This window comes from Marmota monax, unplaced genomic scaffold (genome assembly GCF_021218885.2).
Source record: "Marmota monax isolate L192 unplaced genomic scaffold, Marmota_monax_Labrador192_F-V1.1 WCK01_AAM20220418_F8-fsc00023, whole genome shotgun sequence".
In the NCBI taxonomy this organism is placed as follows: domain Eukaryota; kingdom Metazoa; phylum Chordata; class Mammalia; order Rodentia; family Sciuridae; genus Marmota; species Marmota monax.
Genome location: NW_026692907.1, coordinates 13,480,225 through 13,507,473, shown reverse-complemented (window position 1 = coordinate 13,507,473; position 27,249 = coordinate 13,480,225). Strand labels below are relative to the sequence as shown.

Here is a 27,249-nt window from a genome sequence, read left to right as displayed (position 1 = left end):
AGTACCTGGATTCAATCCACAATTTCACAAAAAAAAAAAAAGTTCACCAAGGGAAATACATGGGTAAGATAAGACCCAATGTGAAAGCACGCTGTCTAAAACTTTACAAGAAAAACAATTTCCAGTTCATAAACCCTCTCATAGCAAAGACCAATATACAGATATACTAGCATAACATAATGCCATTTACTTGCTAGATTTTGAAAAGAATAGATCATTCAATATGCCCTTCATAATGGATGGATTTATAACTAATAATCTGAAGCAAAATGTAAGTTTCATGAATGATTATTTGCCATACTGAGTTCCAGGAAGTTTGAAGCAGAAATTCAAAAACCTTCAAAGACTACAATAATATTATATTTATATGTACCTTAAAAGAAAGCACAAACAATGGGAGCTGACAAAGTGACAGGTTGTTACAGGTGTAACAACTCTTTCCTTGGGCTAGAGGAGGGCTAGGGTGTGTAGCTCAATGTACATAGAACTTTACAAGGCCCTGGATTCAAACATCAAAACCATACAGAAAAAAACATAATAATAATATTCAAATAAGGTAATTCTTTCCTTTGAGAGTATAATTAGGATGAATGAAGACTAAAATGATAATATGTAAGGTGTGCCTATGAATTCTAGTGCACCACAAATAGCTCTAGAGTACAAGTCGAAGGAGTCAGGAAAGCCCCCTAACCTTCATTTGATAGCTGGGCTCATGGTGTTACTCAGTTCAAGGATTAGCTCCTCTAAAAAGCCATCCCCAATTATACCTCCACCTCAACGCTAGGTAAACTCCCTCTTCGCTGTGTCCCCCCAAACCCAAGCATGCACATCTTGCTGTCACCATTGCTTTATTTCCTACTTGTATGTTGGTCTGCTTCTGCCAATAAACTCAGCAGCTCCTGTAGAGAACTGACTTTGTATCGTGACTTTGCATCTCACAAGCCCCTATTCCCAGGCACTCAAACATGTAATGAGGACTGGGGATATAGCTCAGTTGATAGAGTGCTTGACTCGCATGCATAAGGCCCTGGGTTTAATCCCCAGCAACACCCCTCCCCACCCAAAAAAAGTAATGGAAGATGTATTTAGTACAGAATGCTTTGTACATCAATTCCCATCAAGGGTTCCAGGTAAATCAGTAGACCTCAGAATACAGCCTGAAGACCTGTGTGGGACCAGGGTTCCATGAGCCCCCTCTTTCTCTAACTACATACCTGTCTATGCCAGGATAGTCTTCAAAACTTCAACCAGGCCAGGCACTGTGGAGCACGCCTATAATCCCAGCAGCTCGGATGGCTGAGACAGGAGACTCAAAGCAAGCCTCAGCAAAAGTGAGGCACTAAGCAACTCAGTGAGACACTTTCTCAAAATAAAAATAATACAAGGGGGCTGGGGATGTGGCTCAAGCGGTAGCTTGCTCGCCTGGCATGCGTGCGGCCCGAGTTCGACCCTCAGCACCACATACAAACAAAGATGTTGTGTCCGCAGAAAACTAATAAATAAATAAATAAATAAATCTATCTCTCTCTCTCTTAAAAAAAATAATAATAATAATACAAGGAGCTGAGGTGTAACTCAGTGGTTGGGCACTCCTGGGTTCAAACACTAGTTACACACACACACACAAAGCATAAAACAAAGAATAATTTTGTACTTTTGTGTGTGTGTGTGTGTGTGTATGTATGTGTTGCTGAGAATCAAACCCAGGACCTCCAACATACTAGGCAAGTGCTCCACCACTAAGCTACATCCCCAGCCTCAGTATTTCCTTCAAATGGAAAAATTGCTACCTTACCCTGAGGAAAGGATATTGCTTCTATGATATCTTTTGTATTTTTCCCCATATTGGGGATTGAACCCAGGAGTGCTACCACTGACCTACATCCCCAGTTCTTTTTACTTTTTACTTTGAGACCAGGTCTCATTAAATTGTCCGGACTGGACTCAAAATTGTAATCCTCTTCCCTCAGCCTCCCAATAGCTGGGATTACAGGCATGTGTCACTGTGCCCAGCACTTCCATGGTATTCTTACCAAAAAACACAATCTCAATGTAATCATGAGAACACACCAAATAACCCAAATTATGGTTCATTCTACAAAGAAAGTAAAAATGAAAATATAAAATAAGAAACTTGGGCTGGGGATGTGGCTCAAGTGGTAGCGTGCTCGCCTGGCATGTGTGCGGCCCGGGTTCGATCCTCAGCACCACATACAAACAAAGATGTTGTGTCCGCCGAAAACTAAAAATAAATATTAAAATTCTCTCTCTCTCTCTCTCTCTAAAAAAAATAAATTAAGAAACTTTTTTAAAAGGTCAAAGTCATACAAGATGAAAACAAGGGTTTTTTTTGATAAATTCTCAGATTAAAGATGAGAAGGACATGGCACTAAATGCAATGTACAATACCAAATTGGGTCCTGGACCAGAAACATGAAAAAACTGCTGACATCCAAATAATGCCTATAGATTAGTTAATAATATTCTACCAGTGTTAACTTTATTGAATTATGTAGTTATAAAAATTATCTATGGAAACATTTTAAATATAGAAAGTTTAACATAGAAGCACCGCCCCCAAAGACGCACCTCCCCTAGGTATCCACAATCAACAGTTTGGTGGGTTTTTGGTTTTTTTTTAACATTTGTATATTTTTATAATTGTAAAACAAAAAATATGTTAATTTATATAAAAGTCATTGCTATACATTTTATATATATATATATATATATATATATATATATATGCAGTAAATGTATGCAAATTTTTTGGATGAATATCCATGAAAAGTAAAAAAAAAAAAAAAAAAAAAAAACAGGTTCAAGAGGAACAGAAGAGTCAAAGGCCAGGGATGGGAGGGAAACTTTCTACTCTAATCCTAGTGTACTTGAAAGTTTTATCATTTGCATGCCTTACCTTTTTGTAAATGAAATAAATCATATTAGAATATAGTAGATGGGAATTGAGTTCATATTAAAGAACAATACTTAACAGCTTTGGAAAATGTTAAATACCACAGTGTTAAATAAAGCAAGCAATTTTCAAAATTTACATACTGTATATGGGGGGTGTGTTTGTATGTATTCCTAAAAAACATTCTGCAACAATAAACTGTATATAAAAGTATTAGTAGTTATTCCAGAAAGTTACAAAAAAGTAACTGTATCTTTTCCAGAAAGTGGAATACAAACAACTGTCTCCACCTTTTCTAGCTTCCTAAATCTTTAATAACTGCCAGGCACAGTGATGTAAGCCTGTAATCCCAAAGACTTGGGAAGCTGAGGCAGGAGGATCCCAAGTTCAACGCCAGTCTTGGCAACTAAGCGAGAACCTGTCTCAAAATAAAGAGGGCGGGAGATATGGCTCAGTGAGTAAGCACATATGAATTCAATCCCAGGTTACCCCCACCCACCCACTCCGGCAAAAAAAAAAAAAAAAAACCATATATTTCTTTTTCTTTCTTTCTTTTTTTTAAAGCCCCAAAGTACATGAATAAAGTAGCACCAATAAGCTGCCAAGAAGTCACCTGAAGGGCTGAGGATAGAATTCTAGGGTAGAGCGTGCTTCCTTAGCAGGTGCAAGGCCCTGGGTTCAATGCTCAGCAAAAGAAAGAATGAACTTGACTGGATTATCTTTAAGTTAAACTTAAAACTCTGTTACTCCCCTGTAGTTCAAAAACTTTCAGAACAGTAGTTAGAAATATTCCAAAGAAAGTATATGTATCTAGTGATTTATATAAAATAACATTCATAAGAGCATTCTTAAACAGCAAATAATGCAAACACTCCATACAAAATTGACTAAACAGCCATCTAAGGTACATTTACCAAGGCACATATTCAGGCCAATATCCTGGGAACTCCCTCTAGACTTTCTCCCCATTACCTCTCACAGTCAACTTACTGGGACCAGTGGGCTCTGCCTTCAAAAGGATCTCCCTCTGTTTCTGACTTTGCCACTCTTCCCATTTACACTGGGCTCCCTGGTACCACTCTTGCTCATCTGGAGTCACTTCTCTACACAGCACGAAAAAAAAGTCAGCTTTGAGAAGGTAAATTTACTTGGATCACTGTCTGACTTTAAACCTTTCAATGGCTTTTCACTGCCTTTAGAATAAAATTCAGTCTTCACCAGAATCCTTAAGGCTCTCCCTGATCTCACACTTGCTCAAGTCTCTGATCTGACTCACTTCTGTATCCCTTCTGCTCATAAGACTTCTTTCTCTCTTTCTCAAACTCTGCATGTTCTCACCTAAGGACTTTTGCACTTGTTGTTCTTTTTCTCTGGAACGTTCTGCTCCTAGATCATCCCATGGTATGGTATGAAGGGAGATATTCATCCCCTGGAGAGGCCTTCCCCAATCACACAACCCAAGACAGCCACCCTAACCCTAGTTATTACCATTCCATTTCCTTCATAACACACACCTCACCTCTCATACTACTCTATTTATTCAACAGGTACCTATCTTCTACTTGCTCAACCCCCTTATGGATTCTCACCTCTTAGGAACAATGGGATATGTAAATAGGTAATATCTGCTGAATGAAAGAAATATTACATAGATATAAAAAAATGTCTTCGGACTTGGGAGGATGAGGCAAGAGAATCGCCAATTTCAAAGCCAGCCTATACAATTTAGTCAGACCCTGTCTCCAAAAATAAAAAGGGCTGAGGTGTGTTGGTGGGGTGGGTGGTTCAGAGGTAAAATAATCCTAGGCCTCAATCCCCAATACTATACCACAAGAAAACTAAAGTCTAACTGAGTGGAGCAAGCCTGTAATCCCAGTGACTTGGGAGGTTGAGGCAGGAGGATCACAAATTCGAAGCCAGCCTCAGCAACTGAGCAACCAAAGCAACATAGTAAGACCCTATCTCAAAATAAAAAAAGGGCTGGGATATGGCTCAGTGGTTAAGTGCACTTGGGTTCAATCTCCGTTACCAAAGAAAGAAAGAAAGAAAGAAAGAAAACAAAACTTAAAAAGAGAGCAAGAAAGAAAAGGCTGCTTTAAACAAAATGATAATTCTGGAAGAACACAAAGATTCAGATGTGCAAGAGGCTAAGGCAAGCTTACTATTGAAGTCAGAAATAGTGCTCTCCAAATTCTTGTGAAAATCCTCAAAGAAACTAAAAATAAAAAGCTGAAGTAGAGTGAGCCTGTGGACTAGAGAGATGCTTTAAAACTGGTCAGATCTTTGCTGGACCTGGGCTTTGTTCAGATCTTCCCAAACTAGAAGGAAAAATGGAATATAGATAGTGTGCTCCAGAGATCCTGTAATGAGCCAAGACCCTGTAGGATCTGCAAAAAGGTTAATCATTTCAAGTTAATTTAGATGCACTGTTGAAGTCTGACTCAAGTCTAATACAACCTTTCTATTCTCCAATCCTCAGAAATTTTCACTCTTACATAACACACATTTACACTTAATGAGTACCCAAAAACCCTAAGCCCTTTGAACGAGGTCATCTTTTCAGAGAGACTCAGCCCATAGTCTAATTGGACACGCTAGTCCCATCTGCAAAACTCCAGTAAAAGCTGCAGTTAATATTAATTAAGAGCAGAAACAGGTTTGAATATCCTTTCTCTCAATCAAGTCCAACATGCTCCCAAATGGAAACCTGCCAGCTTCCCTGCACTTGAGATAGCAGATCAAGTATAGAACAATGGGACTTTTTTTAATACCACTATTTGTCCAATACTTGAAAAAGGATTTTCATATCCTTCAGATATGACCCAGCAAAAGAAGTTATATTAAATGTTAGAATTTTTAATGGTAGTCATTTTATAGAGTTCCAGCCCTGTGTGTCCATGTACTCATTACACCTACCTGAATGCACACACAAACACACAAGGAAAGAAAAAAGTAACATTCTTTGTGATAGAGTAAGATCCAGTCCCTGGCAATCTAAGGTAACTCCCCTTTCTATTTACTCAGTGTGCTAAAGAAAATTCAAACAAGCCAAAGATTGGGGGTGGGCCTCCAAAAAAGGTATTTGATAAGCCTCAGCCTGTACTGCTCCGGGCAGCCCTGGAAGGGACAGCTATCAGGAAGCTAATCTCAGATCCATTCAAATACAAACTTTTCCCATAGATCAGAGATAATTAAACAGAATAGACTCTTGCTATTTGACTTCTGGGGAAGATGTAGACAGAGTTAGTGTCCCATGCCTTCAACACAGACTTACTGAACCCTCTGTAGTACATTGGGTAATCTGCCAGACTCCAGTTTCAGAGTGGGAACTGGAATCTGGTATAGGTAGAAAGGGCAACAAGGAGCACAACAAGATTATCTTGATACTTGGGCTGGAAGTATGCTCAGTAGTAGAGAGCTTGCCTAGCATGCAAAAGGTCTTGGGTTAGATTGCCAGCATTGCAAAAGAAAACAATGATATCTATTGCCCCCAGCACCTTGAACACTGACACATTCCAGGCACTAAGTAAATATCTACTGGATGAATTAGGCATTTATTATGTTGCTATAACTATATGCAACAGCAGCAACAAAAACAACAGGTTATGCATGTACAAGAGGAAAAGCGGATTCTGCCAGGGCAGAAGCAATGTCAGAGTGGCCCTTTCCTGAAGAGCAGCCTTTCATCAGGGAGTGGCTGAAGGAGAAAGCCATGCAGCCTGGAGTGTGCCTGAATCCAGGCTACAGCAGATGGCCTGAGCTACTTTCCAATTCAAATTCCAACAAAGGTTCTATTTCCTGGGGTTTTGTTGTGTTTCATCATCTCCTTCAAACCTTCAACTACAAAAGCATACGTATACACTGTTGTTGTGCTTCTCTATCAGGAAATTAGCTAAAAAGCAAACAGCAGGTAACAGATATAAAAATAAATACCCACAGAATGCTTTTTTATTTACCAGGTAGTGGGTCTCTAGGATTCTTGGCCATCCACCCACCTCAGCCTCAAGTGCTGCAACTATAGGTATATGCCACTATACCCAGCCTCACTTAAACCTTCTGAGTGTGAAAAATAATCTCAGGTCACAGGCCCCAAGTCCATAACAAATTGCTGGCCTCTTCTTTCCTGATAATTTTTTAATTGTTTCATGCAAAAAAAAAAAAAAAAAAAAAAAAAACTTGGTACCCAGAAAAAGAAAATTTCAACTTTTCAAAGTCACTTCTTACTCCAAGGGAAGACAGGATGGGGGTAGAAGAATGAAGATACCTGAAAGAATAAAATTCAGGAGAGGAAAGTTAAAATGGTATAAAACAAAGGGAGGGAAGGGTGAATATAAGTGGAAAGTTTTCAAAACCCTGCAGAAAGAAGCCATTTCCCATCAAATGCTCTTTTAAAAAGAAAGGCTAGGAGCCCAGCCCCAGGAGGTACAGTGAGAGGACCTTCATGCCAGAAGGAAATAAGTCACCAATTCAGGTTTAGAGGGTGTTGTGGATGGGCTCCGGGTCACCCTGTGGTCCCTCACTCTCCTCCCCACCAAGGAGAAGCCTCACAAAAAACCCTCTGACTCCCCTCCCCCCAAACTGCATTCCAAATACAGAAAGTATAAGAAACATTTGAATGTGGTATTAAAATTAAAATAGGCCCGCTTGAGGCAACAATATCCACAGGAGAAAATTCAAAGTGTAATCTGGTAAACATAATGTTTCCATCTGAAACGTGGGGGCGAGAAGAGTGTTCTTGGGAATAAAAGCTTGCTTTTACAACCTGCTTAAGAGGTAATGAATAAACTGCTTTGCAGATGTTCTCAATTCCTTGCTTTTAAGCGTTGCTCCTGTTTCCCAGCACTGTCCTCCACCCTCCTCTTCACACTAATCTCTGCTTCTGAAATGCAGATCCCTGGATAATTAGCCCGTAATGGACAATAACCACCTAGGACAAGATGAGAACTGCGGGCTAGAGTCAAGGACCCGTCTGCAATAACACGTTTCCAGGAGAGTTGCTAATTATGAGCACCATGCATCCCAGAAGGGTTGTGTACCTGGCAGCACCTCCAGCACTACCTCTCGCCTTTTAATGCCAATTTGTTTGGAACTGGTATGAACGTGGAGTGGGAGAAGGCAAAAGGGATGAGCTGACCACTGTCAGACTACCGTAGGAGATAGGTGATCTATATCCCCAGCTTCACCAAGCCAGCCGAGGGAGGCAATCAAGAAGCCATTTCCAAGAAGGCTGGATTCAAAATGTAATTTAACAAAACGAGTCTCCCTAGTCTCCTGGCGGCCAGGCCTCGGCTTGGCGGGTGGGGGGTAGGGAGTTGGTGGGGGAGAGTTCAGCTTAAGGGGAGCGAACAGATAGGCCTTTCAAAGCCACCAAGCGCTCTGCCCCGAGGCCCAAGACGACGCCGAGGGGCTGAAGCGGCGCTCGGTAGAAAGCCCAGCGGAGCCTTGGGCTCCCCAGCGCGCAGCGGGGCAGGACTCCCACAGGTGGGCGGCGCTGGGCCCCGGGAGCTCCGGCTGGGGAAGGAGACGCGCGGCTCACTAGGGACCTGGGGGATGGGCCCGAGGGGACCCAGGGGCTGAGGGACCGCTTCGCCCAAGTAGGCAGCGTGAAAGGGCAGCTCAAGATTTTCTGCTGCCTGGCTCTGGCTCCCTGAGCCCGGTAGTCACGGGCTTTTCCACCCAGGCAGGAGGAGCTGCGGGTCCCTCCTACTATCCTCCCCAGAGCCGGTGCCTCCTCCCCGGGCGCGGTTAAGCCGCGCGGCAGTGGGCAGCCGCTGCATGCTTTCCTGCACGTAGGAGCCTGCACCGCCACACGCGGGCGGGGGAAGGGCGCCGGGGACCGAGAAGACCCGGCCCCTCTCGGGCTGTGTCTCTCCCCCGCCTAATCCGATCCCGCTCGGCTCACCCCCGCCCCTCCCCCCACAGCCCCTCACCCGTGTTGGCTTTGAGGTTCTCCCGCAAGAAGTGGCCACTGGAGAGATGCTGGAGGCCAAAGTTCTGGGCGATCCTCTGGCACACGGTGCCCTTGCCCGAGCCAGGCGGCCCTAGGATGACCGCGCGCAGGAGTTTGGAAGCCATGGCCTTCGCGAGGCGGCGAGCGGCCCAACAGGCAGCCCAGACAGCGGCCCCGGAGGCAGCCCCGGGAACTTTGTTTCTTGGCCCCTGCCTCAGGCACCCTCTGCTCACGCGGGGACTCTCCGGCCGCCCCTACTGGGGAAAGGAGAGACTTTTAAGACAACCCCTCCCCTCAGCCCCGCCCTCCGCCACCTCCTCGCCCCCAGGCAGCAGTTATGGAGAACTCCAGTGCCCCCGCCCAGCGTAATCAGCCCTCGGGGGCGCGGAGGTCGGCCCCGCCAGTTCCAATCTCGATCTCTTCCGCTGTCTCACTCCCACGCCTTGTCCAAGGAGGGAGTCGTGTGGCCGGGCATCCCCAAACCAGTCTCGGACTAGCTAGGGAAACCGAGATAAGCGGGTGACTCAAAGCGCGCCCCCGCCGCCCCGACTCTCCGGGCATCCTGGGACTGAGCCCCTGCGCGATTCCTGCACGTGGGCAGCCTGTATCCGCACCTCTGCCCCTCCCGGGAGGCTGTCACATTCTCTGTAGTCACTGTGGCCGCCGCCGCCGCCGCTGCCCGCCGCCCGCGCGCAATTGGAGGGGCCCACCTCCGCCCGGGGTTGGCAGATGCGCTCCCCAGCCAAGGGCCAGGCGCAGAGCCGGAGCCCCGCGCCTCTCGGCCAAAAGCAAATAAACACACCTCTGCTGAAAGTAGCGCCACCAGAGACACCCAGCCCGGATCCCGATGGGCGGCGCCGCCTCCGCCTGCTCAGTCTCCGAGCCCAGGCCGGCCGCGCGGGATCGCTTCTTACGTAAGCCGGGGAGACCGGCTCAGTTCTAGCCACCGGCCGGCGCCCCCTCTATTCCCCACCCCGCCTCCCCAGGCTCACGTGCTCCCCAAGACCCAGTGGGGGCTGCGGGGGCGAAAGAAGGTGGAAACGACGCAAGAGAAAGAAACCCCCTTTTTTTGTATTGCCCAGGATCTATTGTGAAGGAAAAGGAAAAATAACAACTTGTTGAGCGTATACTGCTTGCCAAGTTTGAAGCTATGTGATTTCATTATTCAACGACCTTTCAGGTACAGATGAGGAGAGGAGTCTTGGCGTGATGCAGTTCATTCTTTTATTCATAATTCAACAGTGTTTTGGTGAGCGCCTATTATGTGCCAGACACTTTTCTGGGCGCTTGGGGCATAGCCATGAACAAGTGATCGAATCACTGCGCATAGCAGTTATGTTCCAGAAGTAATTTCGAACCCTTGTCATATTCCAAAGCCCGAGCGCCTTGGGAAAGAAGAAGAAGGGGGACGTCACTTACTTGTGCTCAGGAACTTAGAGCAATGGCTACTGATTCCAAGGATTTCCGTATCTAAGATGTTGGCCCCAACCCACAACTCAAATGGAAGCTGTCTCTGTGCGCAGCTCTCCGCACATCCCCATCCATATTTTCTTCATTCTGTTCTTAGCTTACCCACAGCCCTCCAATTTCCCATCCTAACTAGTACCATAATCCCTTAACTCTCCATCTTTCGCACCATTCTATTTTCCATGCAGTTGTTGAAAATATTGCTTAAGTAAAAAATCAATACTTTATTTTCCCACTGCAGAATAAAGTTTTTTAAAAAAAAAAAAAATCTACAGCAAGGGCGCAGAGATGGCTTCCATATGTCTTTGCATTCCACCTAGACCCTTCCTTGCTCTTCCTTCCGCAGGCCTCCTGCCCTTTGGGAATCCACTGCAGAGTTCTGAGAGCCAGTACCTGTAACTCAAGAGAGTGTGAGGGACCCGGTAACTACACTGTGAAGAAGAACCTTCTCTAAATTCCTGGAGGCTCTGTTTCTGCGGTGGGACAAGGGGTAGAGCTTGCCTTGTATCCTACCACACAGTCCTTCTCCTCTTCCAATGCACAGAATTGGCCAAACCCCATACCCAGGACACCAACCTTTACACCAGCATTTGTACCATTGACTAAACTCCTAATATATCTCAGAGTGTGTTCTAGACCATATACTGAGCGCCTTCAGCCCTTCACTGCATCAAAGAGGAAGAAGGGCTTCTGGGGGAGAAAGTGTTGCTTAAATTTTCCCTTTTCTTTCTGCTATACGTTGTATAACATGTGTCAGGTAATTCTGTGCAGCGTTGTCAGATGAGAGCATGCATCAGAATCACTTGGAGGCCTTGCTAACACATTTTTGCTGCCAGAGGTGGTGACAAAAGTTGCTGTAGTTGTAGTGACTCTGGAGCCTGAGGCAGAAGGATCCCAAGTTTGAAGCCAACCTGAGCTATTTAGCAAAGGCCATAAGCAACTTAGCAACAGCCTGTCTCAAAATAAAAAATTAAAAGGACTGGGGATGCAGTCAGTGGTAACGCAGGTGCAGTGGCCAAGGCCTTATAATCCAATGATTTAGGAGATTAAGGAAGGAAGTTTGAGACTAGCCTCAACAATTTAGGGAGGCCCTCAGCAATTTAGCAAGACCCTCAAAATCAAAATAAATTAAAAAAGGACTGAAGATATAGTTCAGTGGTAAAGTGCCCCTGGGTTAAATTCTCAGTACCAAAGATGATAATAATAATTGATTCTGGTGGAGCCTGGAACTGGCTTGGGATTTCAGCAATTTGGGAGCATGAAATAGGAGGATCCCAATTTTAAGACTAGTATGGGCAATTTAGTAAGATCCTGTCTCAAAAGAAAAATATAAAGGGCAAGCCCCTTGATATCTGTGAGTCTTAGTTGGCTTATTTGTAAAAGGGAAAAAAATATATCCACCTCAAAGACTTGTGGTGAGGCTGAAATGAAACCACAATATGAAGGACTAAGCAAAGTGCTGAGCATATAATTAGCATTCAATTATAAACATCATCCCTCCATTAACCATGGGCCAATTATTTGGCCTCTCTGAGTTTAAGTTCATGAAATTCAAAGAATAAATAAGATAATATTATAACAAAGCACCAAATAGGTTCCCTGGTGCTTGGAAGGTACTCAGTAAATTACTGAGAGGTTTTGTTTTTGTTTTTTATATTGGGGACTGAACCCAGCCATGCTGTACCATTAAGCTATATACCTAGCCCTTTTTATTTATTTATTTTAAGACAGGATCTCCCTAAATTGCTGAGGCTGGTCTCAACCTTGGAGTCCTCCTGCTTCAACCTTTGAAGTAGCTGGGATTACAGCTCTGCACCACTACTATGCCCAGATATTTCAGTTGTTTATTATAGTAACGGAAAGCTGAAAACACACCTCTGTTCATGCTGACTTCATCTCATTGTTTATGGCCTCCACCAGCACAAGATAGAATGCAGAGTGTGGAGAGCTTTGAGCAAGAGTTGAAGGGCTGGCTGACAGTTGAACAAATAAGGGAAGATCTTTCTCTCTTTGTTTTCTGTGAAGCTCCTCTGGACAGATAAGAGAAAGGCTAGTGACTTAAGATGCCAAGATTCAGAAAAGAAAATAATGGAATGAAGGCTAGCTGGGCACCTTGACACACATCTTTAATTGCAGAGTCTTGTGAGGTGGAAGCAGGAGAATGGCAAGTTCAAGGCCAGTGGGGGCAATTTAACAAGACCCTGACTCAAAGTAAAAATAAAAAAGGCTGGAGATGTAACTAAATGGTAGAGTATTTTTCTAGTGTGTGTGAAGTCCTAGTTCAATCACCAGTACCTTAAAAAAAAAAAAAAAAAAAAAAGGAAAAAATGAAAAGAAAGGAGATCTGGCCAGGCGTAGTGGTGCATGCCTGTAATCTCAGTGGCTAGGGAGGCTAAGCCAGGAAAATCTCTAGTTCAAAGATAGCCTCAGCAATGGCGAGATGCTAAGCAAAAAAAAAAAAAAATCTGTCCTAGTGTGCTCATGCTCCTTTCTCCCTATAAGCACTTAAAAAATATTTAAAAAACCAAAAGGTGTAATGAGAAGAATAAATGGTAGATGAAGGACTGGTGATGCCTGATGTGGTAATATTTGTGACCATAGTACCACAGTATGTCATTGTTCTTTTTTTTTTTTTTTTGTACTGAGGATTGAACCCTAGGGCACTTAGCCACTGAGCCACATCCCCAGCCCTATTTTGTATTTTATTTAGAGACAGGGTCTCACTGAGTTGCTTAACACCTCGCCATTGCTGAGGCTAACTTTGAACTCAAGATTCTCCTGTCTCAGCCTCCCAAGCCACCGGGATTACAGGTGTATGCCACCAGGCCGGCTAGTAGAATGTACATATTATACATATCCTAGTGCATTCTTAAAGGTGAATCATCTTAAACCCAAATTTTATTAACCTACACAGTTATTAACCTATAATATCTTAGCAGTATTGAAAAGAAGCAGCAGCATTTATTTTATAAGTCTGTTTTCTCAGGCCAAAAACAGAAAAAAGTTTAAAAGAAAAGAAAAAACTGGGAGGAAAGAAATAAGCATTCCTCAATAAGCATTCCTCCTATTTATTTGGTATGGTCCATTATTCTGCATGAGTAACAGACTATTTGCATATCTTTTCAAGAAGCCAGGTACACCAGTGGCACATGTCTATCACCCCAGCATCTAGGAAGTTTAGGAGAAGGATAATAAGTTTGAAGCCGACCTCAGAAACCTAGCTAGAACCTGTCTCAAAATAAAAAACTTTTTTTAAAAAAAAGTGGGACTGGGATGCAAGTCAGTAGTAGAGTACCCTGGGTTCAATCCCCATTATTGAAAAAGAAAAGGCAAGGGGGGAGGGGGACCCCTTCCTACAATAACTACTTCAAAGGTGCACGAAGGAGCTGAGGATGTTAAATGCCCACATTTGCTCTTTTCAATGTGAAATACTAAAAAACAACACAAACACTCTTCTCTCATCTTCCCAATGGCAGTCAATAGCAGAACTCTCTAGAAGTCGCCTTGGGTTAGTAGACTTACCTGGAAATCAGAGGTGTTTGGACATATCTTTCCACTGTACAAAGTTAACTGCCAGGAGAAATGCAGCTTTCTTACTACCCAAGCTGGATGAAGGAACTGGAACTGAATACTGGGTTTATTCTGCCCAAGTTTAGCTCATTAGGGTTGGATTAATAAAAGGAATCCCACCCTTGGGAACCTTTTAAGTTTGGTCTTCAAATAAAGGCTGTGAAAATTATAATTAGCCTTACATTATCAACCCATCTATGAGGGCTCTGCCTCAACACAATGGTAATTTCTTTCTTTCCTTTTTTTGCCGGGGAGTAGTGGGAATTGAACCTAGGGTGGCTCTATCACCAAGCTACCTCCCCAGGGTTTCAATAAGTTGCTTGAAGCTTTGCTAATTGTTGAGGCTGGCCTCTAACTTTGGATCCTCCTGCCTCAGCCTCCCAAATTTCTGGAATTATAAATGTTCATCACCATGCCTGGCTACCAGGATTGATTTGAGTTGGCTTATTTTTTCATTCTAGAATCTGGCATCACTTCACTCCGTAAAGTAGAATAGTAATCTGTTGAGTCTGGTGGGGTGGCCCACACTTGTGATCCTAGCCTCTCCTGAGGCTGAGGCAGGAGGATTGCATGTTTGAAGCCAGCCCTCAGCAATTTAGTGAGACCCTAAGCAACTTAATGAGGCCCTATCTCAAAACAAAAATATAAAAAGGGTTGGAGAGTATCTCAAGTGGTGAAATGCCCCTGGTCCAGTCTTCAGTACCAATAAAATAAAATTAAAAGGACTGTGTTTGTGTTTAGCAGAGATCACCCTTGGGTTCAATCCCCAGTTTTAGGGGACAGGGAAAGGGTGCTCTGATGAGCTCAGCAAGAAGAGATTGATTTCATCTAAAATGGCTGAAGAAAGCAGAAACAAAGTCAAAAACAAAAAGAAATTTGGTCATTTTAAAAGTACTTTCTTAGTATAGCGGGGATAGGAAAACAAGACTATAGGAAAATAACTGACTAACTGACATCAGATTATTTCATGGGTAATCCTTTTGTGTAAGATTATAGCAGAGGGAACTTTATTATCATACCAATAGAAACTGGTTTAGCTCCTCTGGAGGCTGAGGCTTGAGGATTCTAAGTTCAAAGCCAAACTCAGCAATTTAGTGACACCCTATGTTAAAATTAAAAATAAGGCAGTTGGGTTTGGTGGTGAATGCCTGTAATCCCAGGGATTTAGGAGGCTGAGGCAGGAGGATTGCAAGTTGGAGGCCAGACCAGGCGATTTAACCAGATTTGGTTTCAAAATAAATAATAAAAAGGATTACAGCTGTAACTCAGGAGTAAAGCATCCCTGAGTTCAGTCCTCAGTATCAGAAACAACAACTACAAAAATCCCTCTTCTGGATATATTCCTTGTATGGCAGGTTAGTATTTCCCCATTTTTCACCCTGTGATTCTCCTCCCTCTTCATGAAGCAGCTAAGAAATTTTATGATTGTAACAAGGACTTAGACTCTTTATTTTTGCCTGCAAATGTCTGAGGGGTGGCTAAAAGCAGGATTAAGGACTTGGTGGTACATGCCTGTAATCCTAGCAGCTCATGAGTTTGAGGCAGGAGGATCATGAGTACAAAGCCAGCGTCAGCAATTTAGCAAGACCTGAAACAACTTAGCAAGACCCTGTCTCTAAATAAGATTTTTTTTTTAAAGGGAAGCTGGGAAATGTGGCTCAGTGGTTAAGCACCCCTGGGTTCAATCCCTGTTATCAAAAAAAAAAAAAAAAAGGACTTAGCTTTTTACCTCCATTTTGCATCAATCTCTTTGCTTCCAGAAGAATCCCAGAACCTTGGTTTCTAGGAACAAGGTTTGATTGATAAACATCTTGTGTTCAGTGCAAGTTACCCCTCAGGCAAACGGAAAATTTCTTTTTAGGGACAGAGCCTGCCTGACCAATCTGGAGATAAAGAGGACAGATCATAAGCGGTCCAGATCACCTGCTGTGGCAGCTAAGCAATCCCTCCAGCTATGCAGACTACTCCCCCGACACCTTTGCCCCCATTTCTCTTTCTACAAAATCTCAATATCATTGTCAGCTCCACAAGGATGACAAGACTAAAGATGTGAGTCCCCTGTCTTCCAGGTGGAGCTTGCTGCTTAAAGTTCCTTTCATGTTTTTTGCTATTACCTTCTCTGTTTGGTTTTTGGGGTGAGTGGTTAGACCTGATTTGTGGGATCCTCTCTGGCCTCTGGCCTAGAACTCTGGTAACAGGACCATTTCCTTAAGGACAAGATAACACAGCAGAAAAAAAGAAACCAAAAGTCTATTCTTTTTATTTATTTATTTTTAAATTTTCAATATTTATTCAGTATGGTCCTAGAGACAAGAAGAGCAAAGCAAGCAAAAGTGAATGTGTCAGTCTGTTTGACAGGAGGCGCCAAGAGTGGGTGCTGCAGTCTTGAATGCAGCATTTGCAAACAGTTCTTCTTTAGCCCAAGACACAGGTTCTTTTTTTAAAAAATTAATTTATTTATTCTAATTTGTTATATATGACCCCAGAATACACTTCAATTCATATTACACATATAGAGCACAATTTTTCATGTCTCTGGTTGTACACAAAGAAGAGTCACAGCATTCGTGCTTACATTTGCTCATACATGTTTGGGGTAATGATGGCCATCTCATTCCACTGTCTTTCCTACCCCTCTACCCTCTCCCAAAAGTCTAATCTTGGTTTTTACTTTTAGACCAGGCCTATAGGATACGTGGAAAACATGTGGTACTTAGGCAATACAGTTGACCTGGCAGTTTGTGAATGGTTTAGGGCTTTCTGCTTCTCACATCCTTGACTTGGAAAAATCCCTCAACTAGGGAGAAGGGACTGTGAAGAGAATTTAAGTGGAAATGACTCCCGGGGGGGGGAGATCTGCATGCATGTTTATAAGATAGAAATTTGAGGATATAAAAAAATAAAGACACACTGAGTCAAAGAGAAGGGCCACATGAGCTGTTGAAGTGCTGGAAACAGCCCACGAACCTTTGAAATGCAAAACAAGAATTCCTGAGCAACCCAGCCCACATCCACAGCCTTGGCCCTTGCCTTTGACCCATACCCTTGTCTGCAAAGAAATATAACAGGATGGCAGTGCCTGAGTGATAGAAAAACTGGGGCAAAATGACATTACTTTACCCTAACTGCACCTCTAGTCCAGCCCCTAACTACTGTCCCTCTGTAAACACCCCATGCCAAGGGGTTGCTGTCTCTCCCTCTAGAGATGGCCTGCATTCTCCCTGGAATGTGCATCTGTGTTTTACTCTAAAAGTTTTTCACCCTCAAGAAGGCAAGCATTCATTTCTCTCTCTCTCTCTCTCTCTGGTACAAAGGATTGAATTCAGGGTCACTTGATCACTGAGCCACATCCCCAGCCTTATTTTGCATTTTATTTAGAGACAGGGTCTCACCGAGTTGCATAGTGCCTCACTTTTGCTGAGACTGACTTTGAACCCATGATCCTACTGCCTCAGCCTTCCAAACTGCTGGGATTACAGACATGCGACATTGGCATTTTCTTTTGAATGTGAATTTCTTACTTTACTCCAAAGATGTCTTTTCCTCGAGATAGTCCATATTCTCCTTTAAGTGTGTATTTTCTTTCCTAAATAAATCTGTGTTACTGCATGGAACATGCTGAAATTCTTTTCTGTCACATATGCCAAGGACCCGTCTTGTCCTATGATGTTTATGCTCCAGGATTGGGACTCAGCAGGAAGACAGAAACAGTACATAAATTGGGAAGTTCTAAATCCAGAGAAGGCTTATATCCCTTTCCAGGTAGGACCTAGAGAAATGGCAAGACCCCTGAATGGAGCATATCACAAGAATGGATCTGGTCCACCAACAAGTCTTTCTTGGCACGCAAACAATTTTATTTATTTTTTCTTTTTGGCGTGGGGTTGAAAAACCAGCCTCTAGCTCAGAGCAAAGCCTGTCCAAGGAAGGGACATGACCTTTGTCCTTGGAAAGACCCACAGAGCGCTCCTAGGCACATTCCCACCCTGATAAGTTGTTTATCTACAAATAACAGGAGAGATCTGCTGTGCCAGGTGTCCCTGACCCAGTCAGGCTAGGTGGGGATCCATAGCAACCCCTTAGCAGCCACCAATCAGCATGAGACAGGGAAATACCTGGGATGCCAGATGACCCTCCCAGTAGTTTATGGTGTTGAGAAACCATGTAGTTCAGCACAAACACTCCTGTTGGTTTAAGCCAATCAGTTCAAATGAATACCCCTTTTGTACTGACCAATCACCCTTACCCAACTTGTTCCCGCCAGTGAATGTGCTAATCATGTTTTAGAGTTGTTATTTGATTTTCCCGCGGTGTGTGATGATTTGCTAAGAGATGCTATGATGTATGTGAAGTCCCCGCCTTCTCCAAAGAGTGTATAAAACTGCTGCAAACCCTGGGCTTGGGGCCTCTCAGCGTCACCAGTTGCTGTGTGTGCGCGCGCGGAGGACCGAGCTAGCTCGCAATAAACACCTCTTTGCTGCTTACATTGATCTTGGGTCTCTGGTGGTCTTTTTGGGGTCCCGAATTTGAGCATAACAGGGTCTCACTATGCTGCCCAGGCTGATTTCCACCTCCAGGGCTCAAGAGATTCTCCAGCCTTAGCCTACCAAGTAGCTAGTATTATAGGCATACCAGCTTCTAAGTAGGCTTTTTAGACAGAAAAAGATGGAAGAAATCAGAAGTAAAAACAAAAATGTATTGGTTATTTTAAAGCTATTTTAAAGGTGGGGACAGGAAAATAGGAAAAAAATGGTTACTATGGGGTCATTTCAGGCCACTCCTTTTGTGTAAGGATGAAAGAGGGCACTTGGTTATCATGTGCATACAAACTGTCCCATCTGGAAAAGTTGGCTGTATCTAATTCAGATTTCTCAGAAGGTCAGATAAACTGTTTTGTTCCAGTGTGTGACATGGAAGTTTAGTTTGAGTGACTCCACTGGATTTTTTGCCTAGTCTGTAGGGACCTAGTACAGCAGAAGTAACAGTGGTTCCCTTATTACACTTTATGCTTTGAATATAACCCTTGCTGCACTACCACAACAATTTATTTTTAAAATGGACATGTTTCCTTCTCTTCCTCTCTCCCTGCTCCTCCTTAATCTCTCCATCCCTAATATCAGAGAACAAGATTACTTTTCTTCCCCACCCTAGACAGAGTTAATCTGTCCTTGAGTACACACCCACCATAGGAATAAGTAATCCAGACTTGTGGGGGAATGTCACCAGAAAATCTCAGAAATGACAGTCTCCCAAATTAATAAGTGAATGACAACACCAACAGAAAACTTGCTGATGGGCAGAATCACAGCCTTGGGGACAGTAGTCCCCTGTGTTTCTCCTTTGCTAGCAAAGCAATAAACCATCTTTTTTCTTTTTCTCTAAACCCTGTCCTTGTTATTGGATTGGCCTGGGGACAAAGACTGAACTTTCAGCAATAGGGATCAACCCAAGATAATAAACTCCTGTAATTTTTACTCAACATTAGTACAAATTACTAATTACTGAATTTGCCATAAAAAAACAACTATAGCAACAACAACTTTCATTTTAGATTATATAAAAGTCAAGCAAAAAGAATCTTAGTCTTTCTGCTTACAGTAATGCATGCTTATTAACCCAGCTACTCAGGAGGTCGAGACAGGAGGATTGCAAGTTTAAGGCCAGTCAGGGCAATTTAACGAAATTAAATTCATTAATTAAATTAAGTTCACTGGAAGAGCATCCCTGGGTTCACACACACACACAAGAAAAAAGAAAAAAGAAAGAAAAATAACTCTTCAACTATGATGTATAAAAAATTGTAACTAGGGGGCTGGGGCTATAGCTCAGTGGCAGAGCACTTGCCTGGCATGTGTGAGGCACTGGGTTTGATCCTTAGCACCACATAAAAATGAAACAAATAAAACAAAGGCATGCTGTCCATCTACAACTACAAAAAAAAAAATTTTTTTTAAATTGTACCTAGGATTGGGGTTATGTCTCAGTGGTAGAGAGCTTACCTGGTGGGTGTGAGGCACTGGGTTCCATTCAGCACAATCAATCAATCAATCAATCAATAAAATAAACTAAAAAATATTTATAAATATTTATAAATAAAATAAACTAAAAAATATTTATGACAACTAAAAAATATTTTTAAAAAATTGTAACTGAAATTTTTCTACAGCTAAGGTTAATTTTTATTGTGAGCCTATGTCAGGACACTTTAACTGCAAACAAAAGAAAATCCAACTGAACTGACTCAAGCAAGAAAGAATTTATTGTCTAAAGTAAAAGGAAATCCATAAGTAAGGAAGCATTTAGGATTGGTGTAGAGGGTGAGCCACCTCAAAACTAATCACTGGAGGGCTGGGGATGTGGCTCAAGCGGTAGCGCGCTCACTAGGTATGCGTGCGGCCCGGGTTCGATCCTCAGCACCACATACAAAGAAAGATGTTGTGTCCTCCGAAAACTAAAATAAATAAATAAATATTAAAAAATTAAACAAAAAACTAATCACTGGAAACTAGACTAATCCCACTTTCTGGTTTTGCCTCATGTATTCATTTGACAGCATTCATTGAACACTGAGTCAGCCCTGAAGACAGAAGGGTTGTCAAGAGCCTTGGATTTCATTGACTCAGGTATATATTATCATATATGAAGAATTCAGGTTCAGAAGTAGTTTCAGTGGCTCTGCCAGGGCAGGTATGCTAGTACTTGGGTGGCTGAGGCAGAAGGATTACAAGTTCAAGGAAGGATTACAAGTTCAAGGCCCACCTCAACAATCTAAGGAGGTTCTAAGCAATTTAGCAAGATCATGTCTTAAAATAAAAATAATAATAATAAAGGGCTGGGGATGTAGCTCAGTGTGCAAAGCACCACTGGGTTCAATCCCCAGTAACTAAACACACACACACATACAAACTCTGCCAGGAAACTGTTCAAAAAAAAACATAAGAGGGAGTTCCACATTAGCTAGACTTTAAGAATAAAATGTATGCTTCAAATTCCACGGGAATTTTGTACTAAACTTATTTCTTCCACATTAAAAAAAAAATTGGGCTGGGTATATAGCTCAGTTAGTGCTTGCCTTGCATGCACAAGGGCTTGGGTTCTAATCCCCAGTATCACACGCCTTAAAAAAAAAAAAGAAAGCCCGGAGTGGTGGCTCATTCCTGTTAACACAAATGACTTAGGAGCCTAAGGCAGGGGATCACAAGTTCAAAGCCAATCTCGATAATTTAGCAAGGCCCTGAGTAACTTAGTGAGACCCCCATCTCAAAACAAAAAATAAGAAGGACTGGGGATGTAGCTCAGTGGAAAAGCACCTCTGCTTTTAATCCCTAGTAACAAAGAGAGAGAGAGAAGGGAAGTAAAGATATATATGTAAGGGTCCCGCGAAACGTCGGAGAAAGAGACCACCAAGTGACCACTCATGCAATTGGCAAAAGGGGATTTATTGAACCAGCATGCTGGGGCTCCGTGCCCACTCAAGAAGGGAAAGCAGCCCAGAGCCCGGAGCAGGGGCTGAGCACTGCTTAAGTACACTTTTTGGGGAGGGCGGAGGGCTTTGTATACATCAGAACAAATCATCATGAGGCGCAGGAAAATTGAACAACAACTCCTAAACATGATTAGTTCATTCATTGGCGGGAACAGGTCAGGCTGGAGTGATAGGTCATTCCTAAGGAGAGTACACATTCAAACTGATTGGTTCAGGCCCTGCAAGGCCTACGTGCAACCACACAGACCCCTTCAGTTATTAAACAACCAGACAATCAGGGGAAATGTTTACTGGGCGGTTCTAAGCATTATCTTAACAGCTACAGAAATTTCAGGTTTTGCAGGTAGCATAGAAACCTAACAATACCTCCTTTACATTTTAACTCAGACCTTGCAGCTTAGAAACTTTTACAACACCCGGTCTTTTACCCTTTAACTTTTACGCTTTAACTTCAATTTCTTTTACCCTTACATATATATATATATATATATATATATATATATATATATATATATATTTTTTTTTTTTTTTTTAATTTTGCTACCAGGATTAAACCTGGGAGTGCTTTACACTGAGTTACATTCCCAGTCCTTTTTATTTTTTGTTTTGAGACAGGGTCTCACTAAGTTTCTGAGACTGGCCTCGAATATGGGATCCTCCTGCTTTAGCCCCCCAAATTATTGGTATGAGCAGGCATGGTGGGACACACTTGTAATCTCAGCAGCTGCAGGGAAGCTGAGACAGGAGGATCCCAAGTTCAAGGCCAGCCTCAGTAATTTAGCAAGACTCTGTCCCAAAATAAAAAGTAAAAAGAGGGTCTGGGGATGTAGCTCAGTGGTAAAGTGCTTGCCTAGCATGTGCAAGGCCCTGGGTTTGATCTCAGCCTGCAATAAATAAATAAATAAATAGCTCAGTGGTAAAGCCCCTTTGTGTTCAATCCCCAATCCCCCACCACACACACACACACACACACAAAAAAAAAAAAAACCTACCTAAATTGCTGGTAGTACAGATGTGCACCACCATGCCAGGTCACAAAGTTCTGAACATAGAACACAGTGGCAGGGGAGATAAAAGAGAAAATATGAATATAAGCTTTACCTAAGAAATAGCATAAATTGGTATTAGGCGAAAGAGAAGAAAAGATGATACATCACTTTCCAGGATCTATGACTAAGGCAGGAGGAGGAAGAGGAATTCTTTTCACATATAACTTTGAAGTTTTGTGCCTCAGTGCCTCTTAAAATAATTTAAAATCACATAACCATGACCTGTTTTGACATTGTTAAAATTGTACATTATAAACAAAAAATGGTGCAAGGGGTATAATTTCTAGACACACTATAAACACTGGCATTCTAAATCAAAACTTAAATCACTCCTGTAAATGTCATCTATATAGTCATCCCTTAATATTCGAAGATTCTCAAGTCCCTTCCATAAAATGATAGAAATGTGTACTCAGTGGTAGAGCATCTGCCTAGCATATGTAAGGCCCTGGAGTCACTTCCTAGTGGAAAAAAAAGAAACAAGAAAAAAAAAAAATTCCTCCTTCCACTCCTGTGCTACTTGTCTCTTGCATCTCAAGTGGTAGCTGAGCTGGTAATCATGGATCAGGAAATGCAGTTTGTTGAGCCAAGTTCTCAGTTTGTGAACTCAATTTGGCTGGTTAAGAGATGAAGCAAACATATATGAATACAAGACCAGTGCAATTCCACATCATGTACAACCACAGGAATGGGAAGTTGTATCCCATGTATGTATGATATGTCAAAATACATTATACTGTCATGTATAACTAAAAAGAACAACAACAATAAAAGGTGTAGCAAACTTGATAGAAAAGGGGTGGCTGAATATTTTTGACAAAGTTTTTTATTCTGTGGATTGGTGAACAAGTGAGGATTTAAGAAGGTCTTAAAGTAAAAATTCGCCTATATACATTTTTGTTATTTTTTTTAGTTATTTTCAGTTATATATGAAAGAAGAATCTATTTTTTTATAGTTGTAGATGGATACAATACCTTTATTTTATTTATTTATCTTTATGTGGTGCTGTGGATCTAACCCAGGGCCCTATATATGCTAGGCAAGCACTCTACCACTGAGCCACAACCCCAAACCCAGAAGAATCTATTTTGATATATTCATACAGCATAAAATATATCTTATTCTAATTAGGATCCCAGTCTTGAGGCTGTAAATGATGATGAGATTCACTGTGGTATTTTCATACATGTATATAGAAACCCATATACTTTTTTTTTCTTCCAAAATATTTTCTATTTATTTTTTCTTTTCTTTTCTTTTTTTTTTTTTGTACCTGGTATTGAATCCAGGAGCTTAAGTCTGAAATACTGAGCTATATTCCCAATCCTTTTTATGTTTAAAAATTTTAGACAGGGTCTTGCTAAGTTCCTTAGAGCCTCCTAAGTTTCTGTGGCTGGCCTCAAAATTAAGATCCTCCTATTTCAACCTCCCAAGTTGCTGGGACTATAGATATGCACCAAGATGCCTAGCAATACTTTCTATTATTTCTTTTTTTAATATTTATTTTATAGTTGGACACAATACCTTTATTTCACTCATTTATTTTTTACATGGTGCTGAGAATCAAACCCAGGGACCCGCGCTTGCAAGATGAGCACTCTATGGCTGAGCCACAACCCCAGCCCCAATACTTTCTATTTCTAAAGTTAAATACTTTCAAAGTAAAAAATAACCATAAAATGCTATAGTATTTGCATTAAACCTATGCACATCCTCCGTTATACTTTAAATTCTCTAGATTATTTATACCAACTAATACAATGTATATACTGTGTAAATATTTATTGTACTAGACTATTTAGAGGATAATGACCAAAAAAAGTCTGTATGTGTTCAGTGCAGATGAAACTTTAAAAAAAAATATTTTCCATCTGAGGTTGCTTGAATCCATGAATGCAAAAATCCACAGATATGGGGCTGGGGCTGGGGCTGGGGCTGGGGCTGGGGCTCAGCAGTAGCGCACCTGCCTAGCATGTGTGAGGCACTGGGTTCGATTCTCAGCACCACATATAAATACATAAATAAAATAAAAGTCTATCAACAACTAAAAAAAATTTAAAAAAACAAAAAACAAAAAAACAGATATGGAAGGTTGCAAACTGATAGCCACCATCATCCCATGAGCAGGGGCTAAGGATGTAGCACAGTGGTAGAACGCTGGCCTAGTGCTAGGTTTGGTACCTAGCACCCAAAAATAAATTAGATAAATAAATAAATAAGAAAATTATATTAGCAAGTTCTTCTATGACAGCCAAATTTTTACATTAATGCTTTTTCACCTTGAACCAACATTTCTGCTTCACTTCCCCTAAATTTTATTATGGTATAATTTTGTTCACAAAAGACTTTCTTTCTTTCTTTCTTTTTTTTTTTTTTGGTACTGGGGATTGAACTCAGGGGTGCTCTACCACTGAGCCACATCTCCAGCCCTATTTTGCATTTTATTTAGAGACAGGGTCTCACTGAGTTGCTTAGCAACTTGTTGCTGAGGCTGACTTCAAACTCGAGATCCTCCAGCCTCAGCCTCCCGCACCCCGGGAATTACAGGCTTACACTACCAAACCTAGCTCAAAGAAGACTTTTCTTGATCATCCTAATATACTCCACAATCCTCCTGCTTCAACATCTCTGTTTCTGGGATTATAGATATGTGCCAAAATACACAGCTTAATTCTACTCTATTTTCTATTTCCATAGTTATAAGTGTTGAGAAACCTTGCTTGTGTAAATCAGAGGATAAAAATACAAGTTTTATTATAGCAATGTCATTCACTTCTTTGAACATCATCCAAGCTACATTCCAAAAACTTCAGAATGATCTATCATTGAAATTCATTTGTCACTGGGTGTGGTGGTGCACGCCTCTAATCCCAGTAACTCAGGAGGCTAAGACAGGAGGATCACATGTTTGATGCCAGCCTCAACAACTTAAATGAGACCCTAAGGAACTTAGTGAGACCTTGCCTCAAAAAAAGGGATGGGGATTGAACCCCAGTGTTCAATCTGCAGTACCAAAAATTAATTAATTAAATTTAATTCATTTATCAGTTGTCTTTTGGCTAAAACTTTAATATTTCAAGAATACTGAATATTCTGTTGCAACCAAAGAACTAGAAAGCATTTTAGAAAAGGTTTCATTGTCCAGTTGTGAGAGTCATTCACTTTCCGAATTTCATTTTAATCAAAATAAAGCTTTTTCTACATCAGGTATAGTGGCCCATGCCTATAATCTCTGTGGCTAAGGCAAGAAGATCATAAGTTTGAGGCCAACCTGAGCAATTAAGTGAGACTCTGTCTCAAAATTAAAAATAAAAAGTGCTGGGGATGTGGCACAGTAGTAGAGCAATCCTGGGTTCAATCCCCAGTACTATGCATGTGCACACGCACTCACACACGTTTCTCAAGATTATCAGGCAATTATTAAATTGCACCTGTTACTTTTTCACCTAAATGCAGTCTGGTTAACTGCTCTATTCAGAAACAGTAAGCATATTAAAATATTATCAATTTCAAAATATCTTAGGTAATAACATTCTTGACTAAGCATTTTCCTTCCACTGTGATTTGAATATATTTTATTTAAAATGTTGGTGCTGTATTTTTAGCTCATTGGATTTACAGAAGACATTCACCTAACGCCTAAGTGGCAAAGTGAGTCTTCAGTGTCAAACCAATGGACCAAGTCAAACTTTTTTTTCTGTCTAAAAGGATCTGACTGCATTTTTCTATTCAAATAAACATGTTAAAACACATCTCCATGACAACCATCTCCACTTCTGAGTTCAAATGGGGTGGGGGAAACTTAATGAGAATTTTGTTCCTAAATGGAATAAAGGAAATTAATATTTCCAACCAATTTCTGCCCCTTTTTGTGTGTGTGTGATCACAAGACTCAGAAGTGACAGTTCAGTTTCTTTGACAATAATCAGAGGATAGAAAGACTGAGAGTGTTAAATAAAAATTGTCATCGTGGACTGGGGTTGTGGCTTAGCGGTAGAATGCTTGCCTAGCATGTGGGAGGCCCTGGGTTTCGATCCCCAGAACCACATAAAAATAAATAAATAAAGATATTGTGTCCAACTAAAAAATAGATATTAAAAAAAAAATTGTCATCGTGTCCCTACCCTACTCTACTATGTAACTGAATTCAGAGCATCTCAGCAAGGACCAACCTGTTCTGGATGCCCCTCCTTTCTTTCACTGGATGTGTTCAAGTCAGGGGGAAATGAAAGCTATATTCTGAGTGTGCATGGGCTGGACTAGAAGAGGCTTCATCTACCCTATGTATTTTTGAAGAATCTTTTTTGAGCCAGGAAGGTGTTTGCACTCGATGCAAGGTACAAGAATAAGATTGCAGCAAATATGTCTTCTTATTGAATCAATGGGAAAAGAGTGTTTATTAAAGAGGAGCTGAGAAAGGAAAATTGCTTGACACCTTCACACCCAGTCTTTCCTCCATTCTAGTAGGATTGCATATGAAAACTGACATCTAAAACTGGTCTCAAACTTGTGATCTTCCTGCCTCAGCTCACCAAGTTTCAAGGAGAGCCACCCCATCTCCAACCTCCACTCCACAGCTATTATGTCTTTGAAAAACTGTATGATAGTATCTTGGGGTATGACTCCATAACAGAGAATTTGCCTAGCAGGTTCCAGGCCCTGGGTTCAATCCCTAGCACTGCAAAAAACAACAAAACAAAACAAAACAAAAAACAAACTACAACAACAACAACAAAAAAAAAAAAAAACAGAACAAAACCAAACCACCACCATCACATCAAAAACATTTGATTTATACCATTTGATCTTCAC

At 41.7% G+C, this 27,249-nt stretch overlaps 1 protein-coding gene across 7 annotated transcripts in view; it reads right to left on the bottom strand.

Moving 5' to 3' along the window:
• Ak4 (adenylate kinase 4) overlaps positions 1–9,807 on the bottom strand; it is a 79,737-nt gene extending 69,930 nt beyond the window's left edge. Inside the window, exons 1-2 of one of the 7 annotated variants that reach the window (XM_058581549.1) lie at positions 9,667–9,807; positions 8,845–9,121 (exon numbers count right to left, since the gene is read on the bottom strand). In XM_058581549.1, coding sequence (XP_058437532.1) covers positions 8,845–8,989 — 145 coding nt within the window. In that variant the 5' untranslated portion in view covers positions 8,990–9,121; positions 9,667–9,807. Of the gene's footprint in view, positions 1–8,844; positions 9,122–9,478; positions 9,646–9,666 lie in introns of those variants that run through there. The other 6 variants (XM_058581551.1, XM_058581552.1, XM_058581554.1 and 3 more) reach the window with 6 other exon arrangements.
• Positions 9,808–27,249: the final 17,442 nt, after the last annotated feature.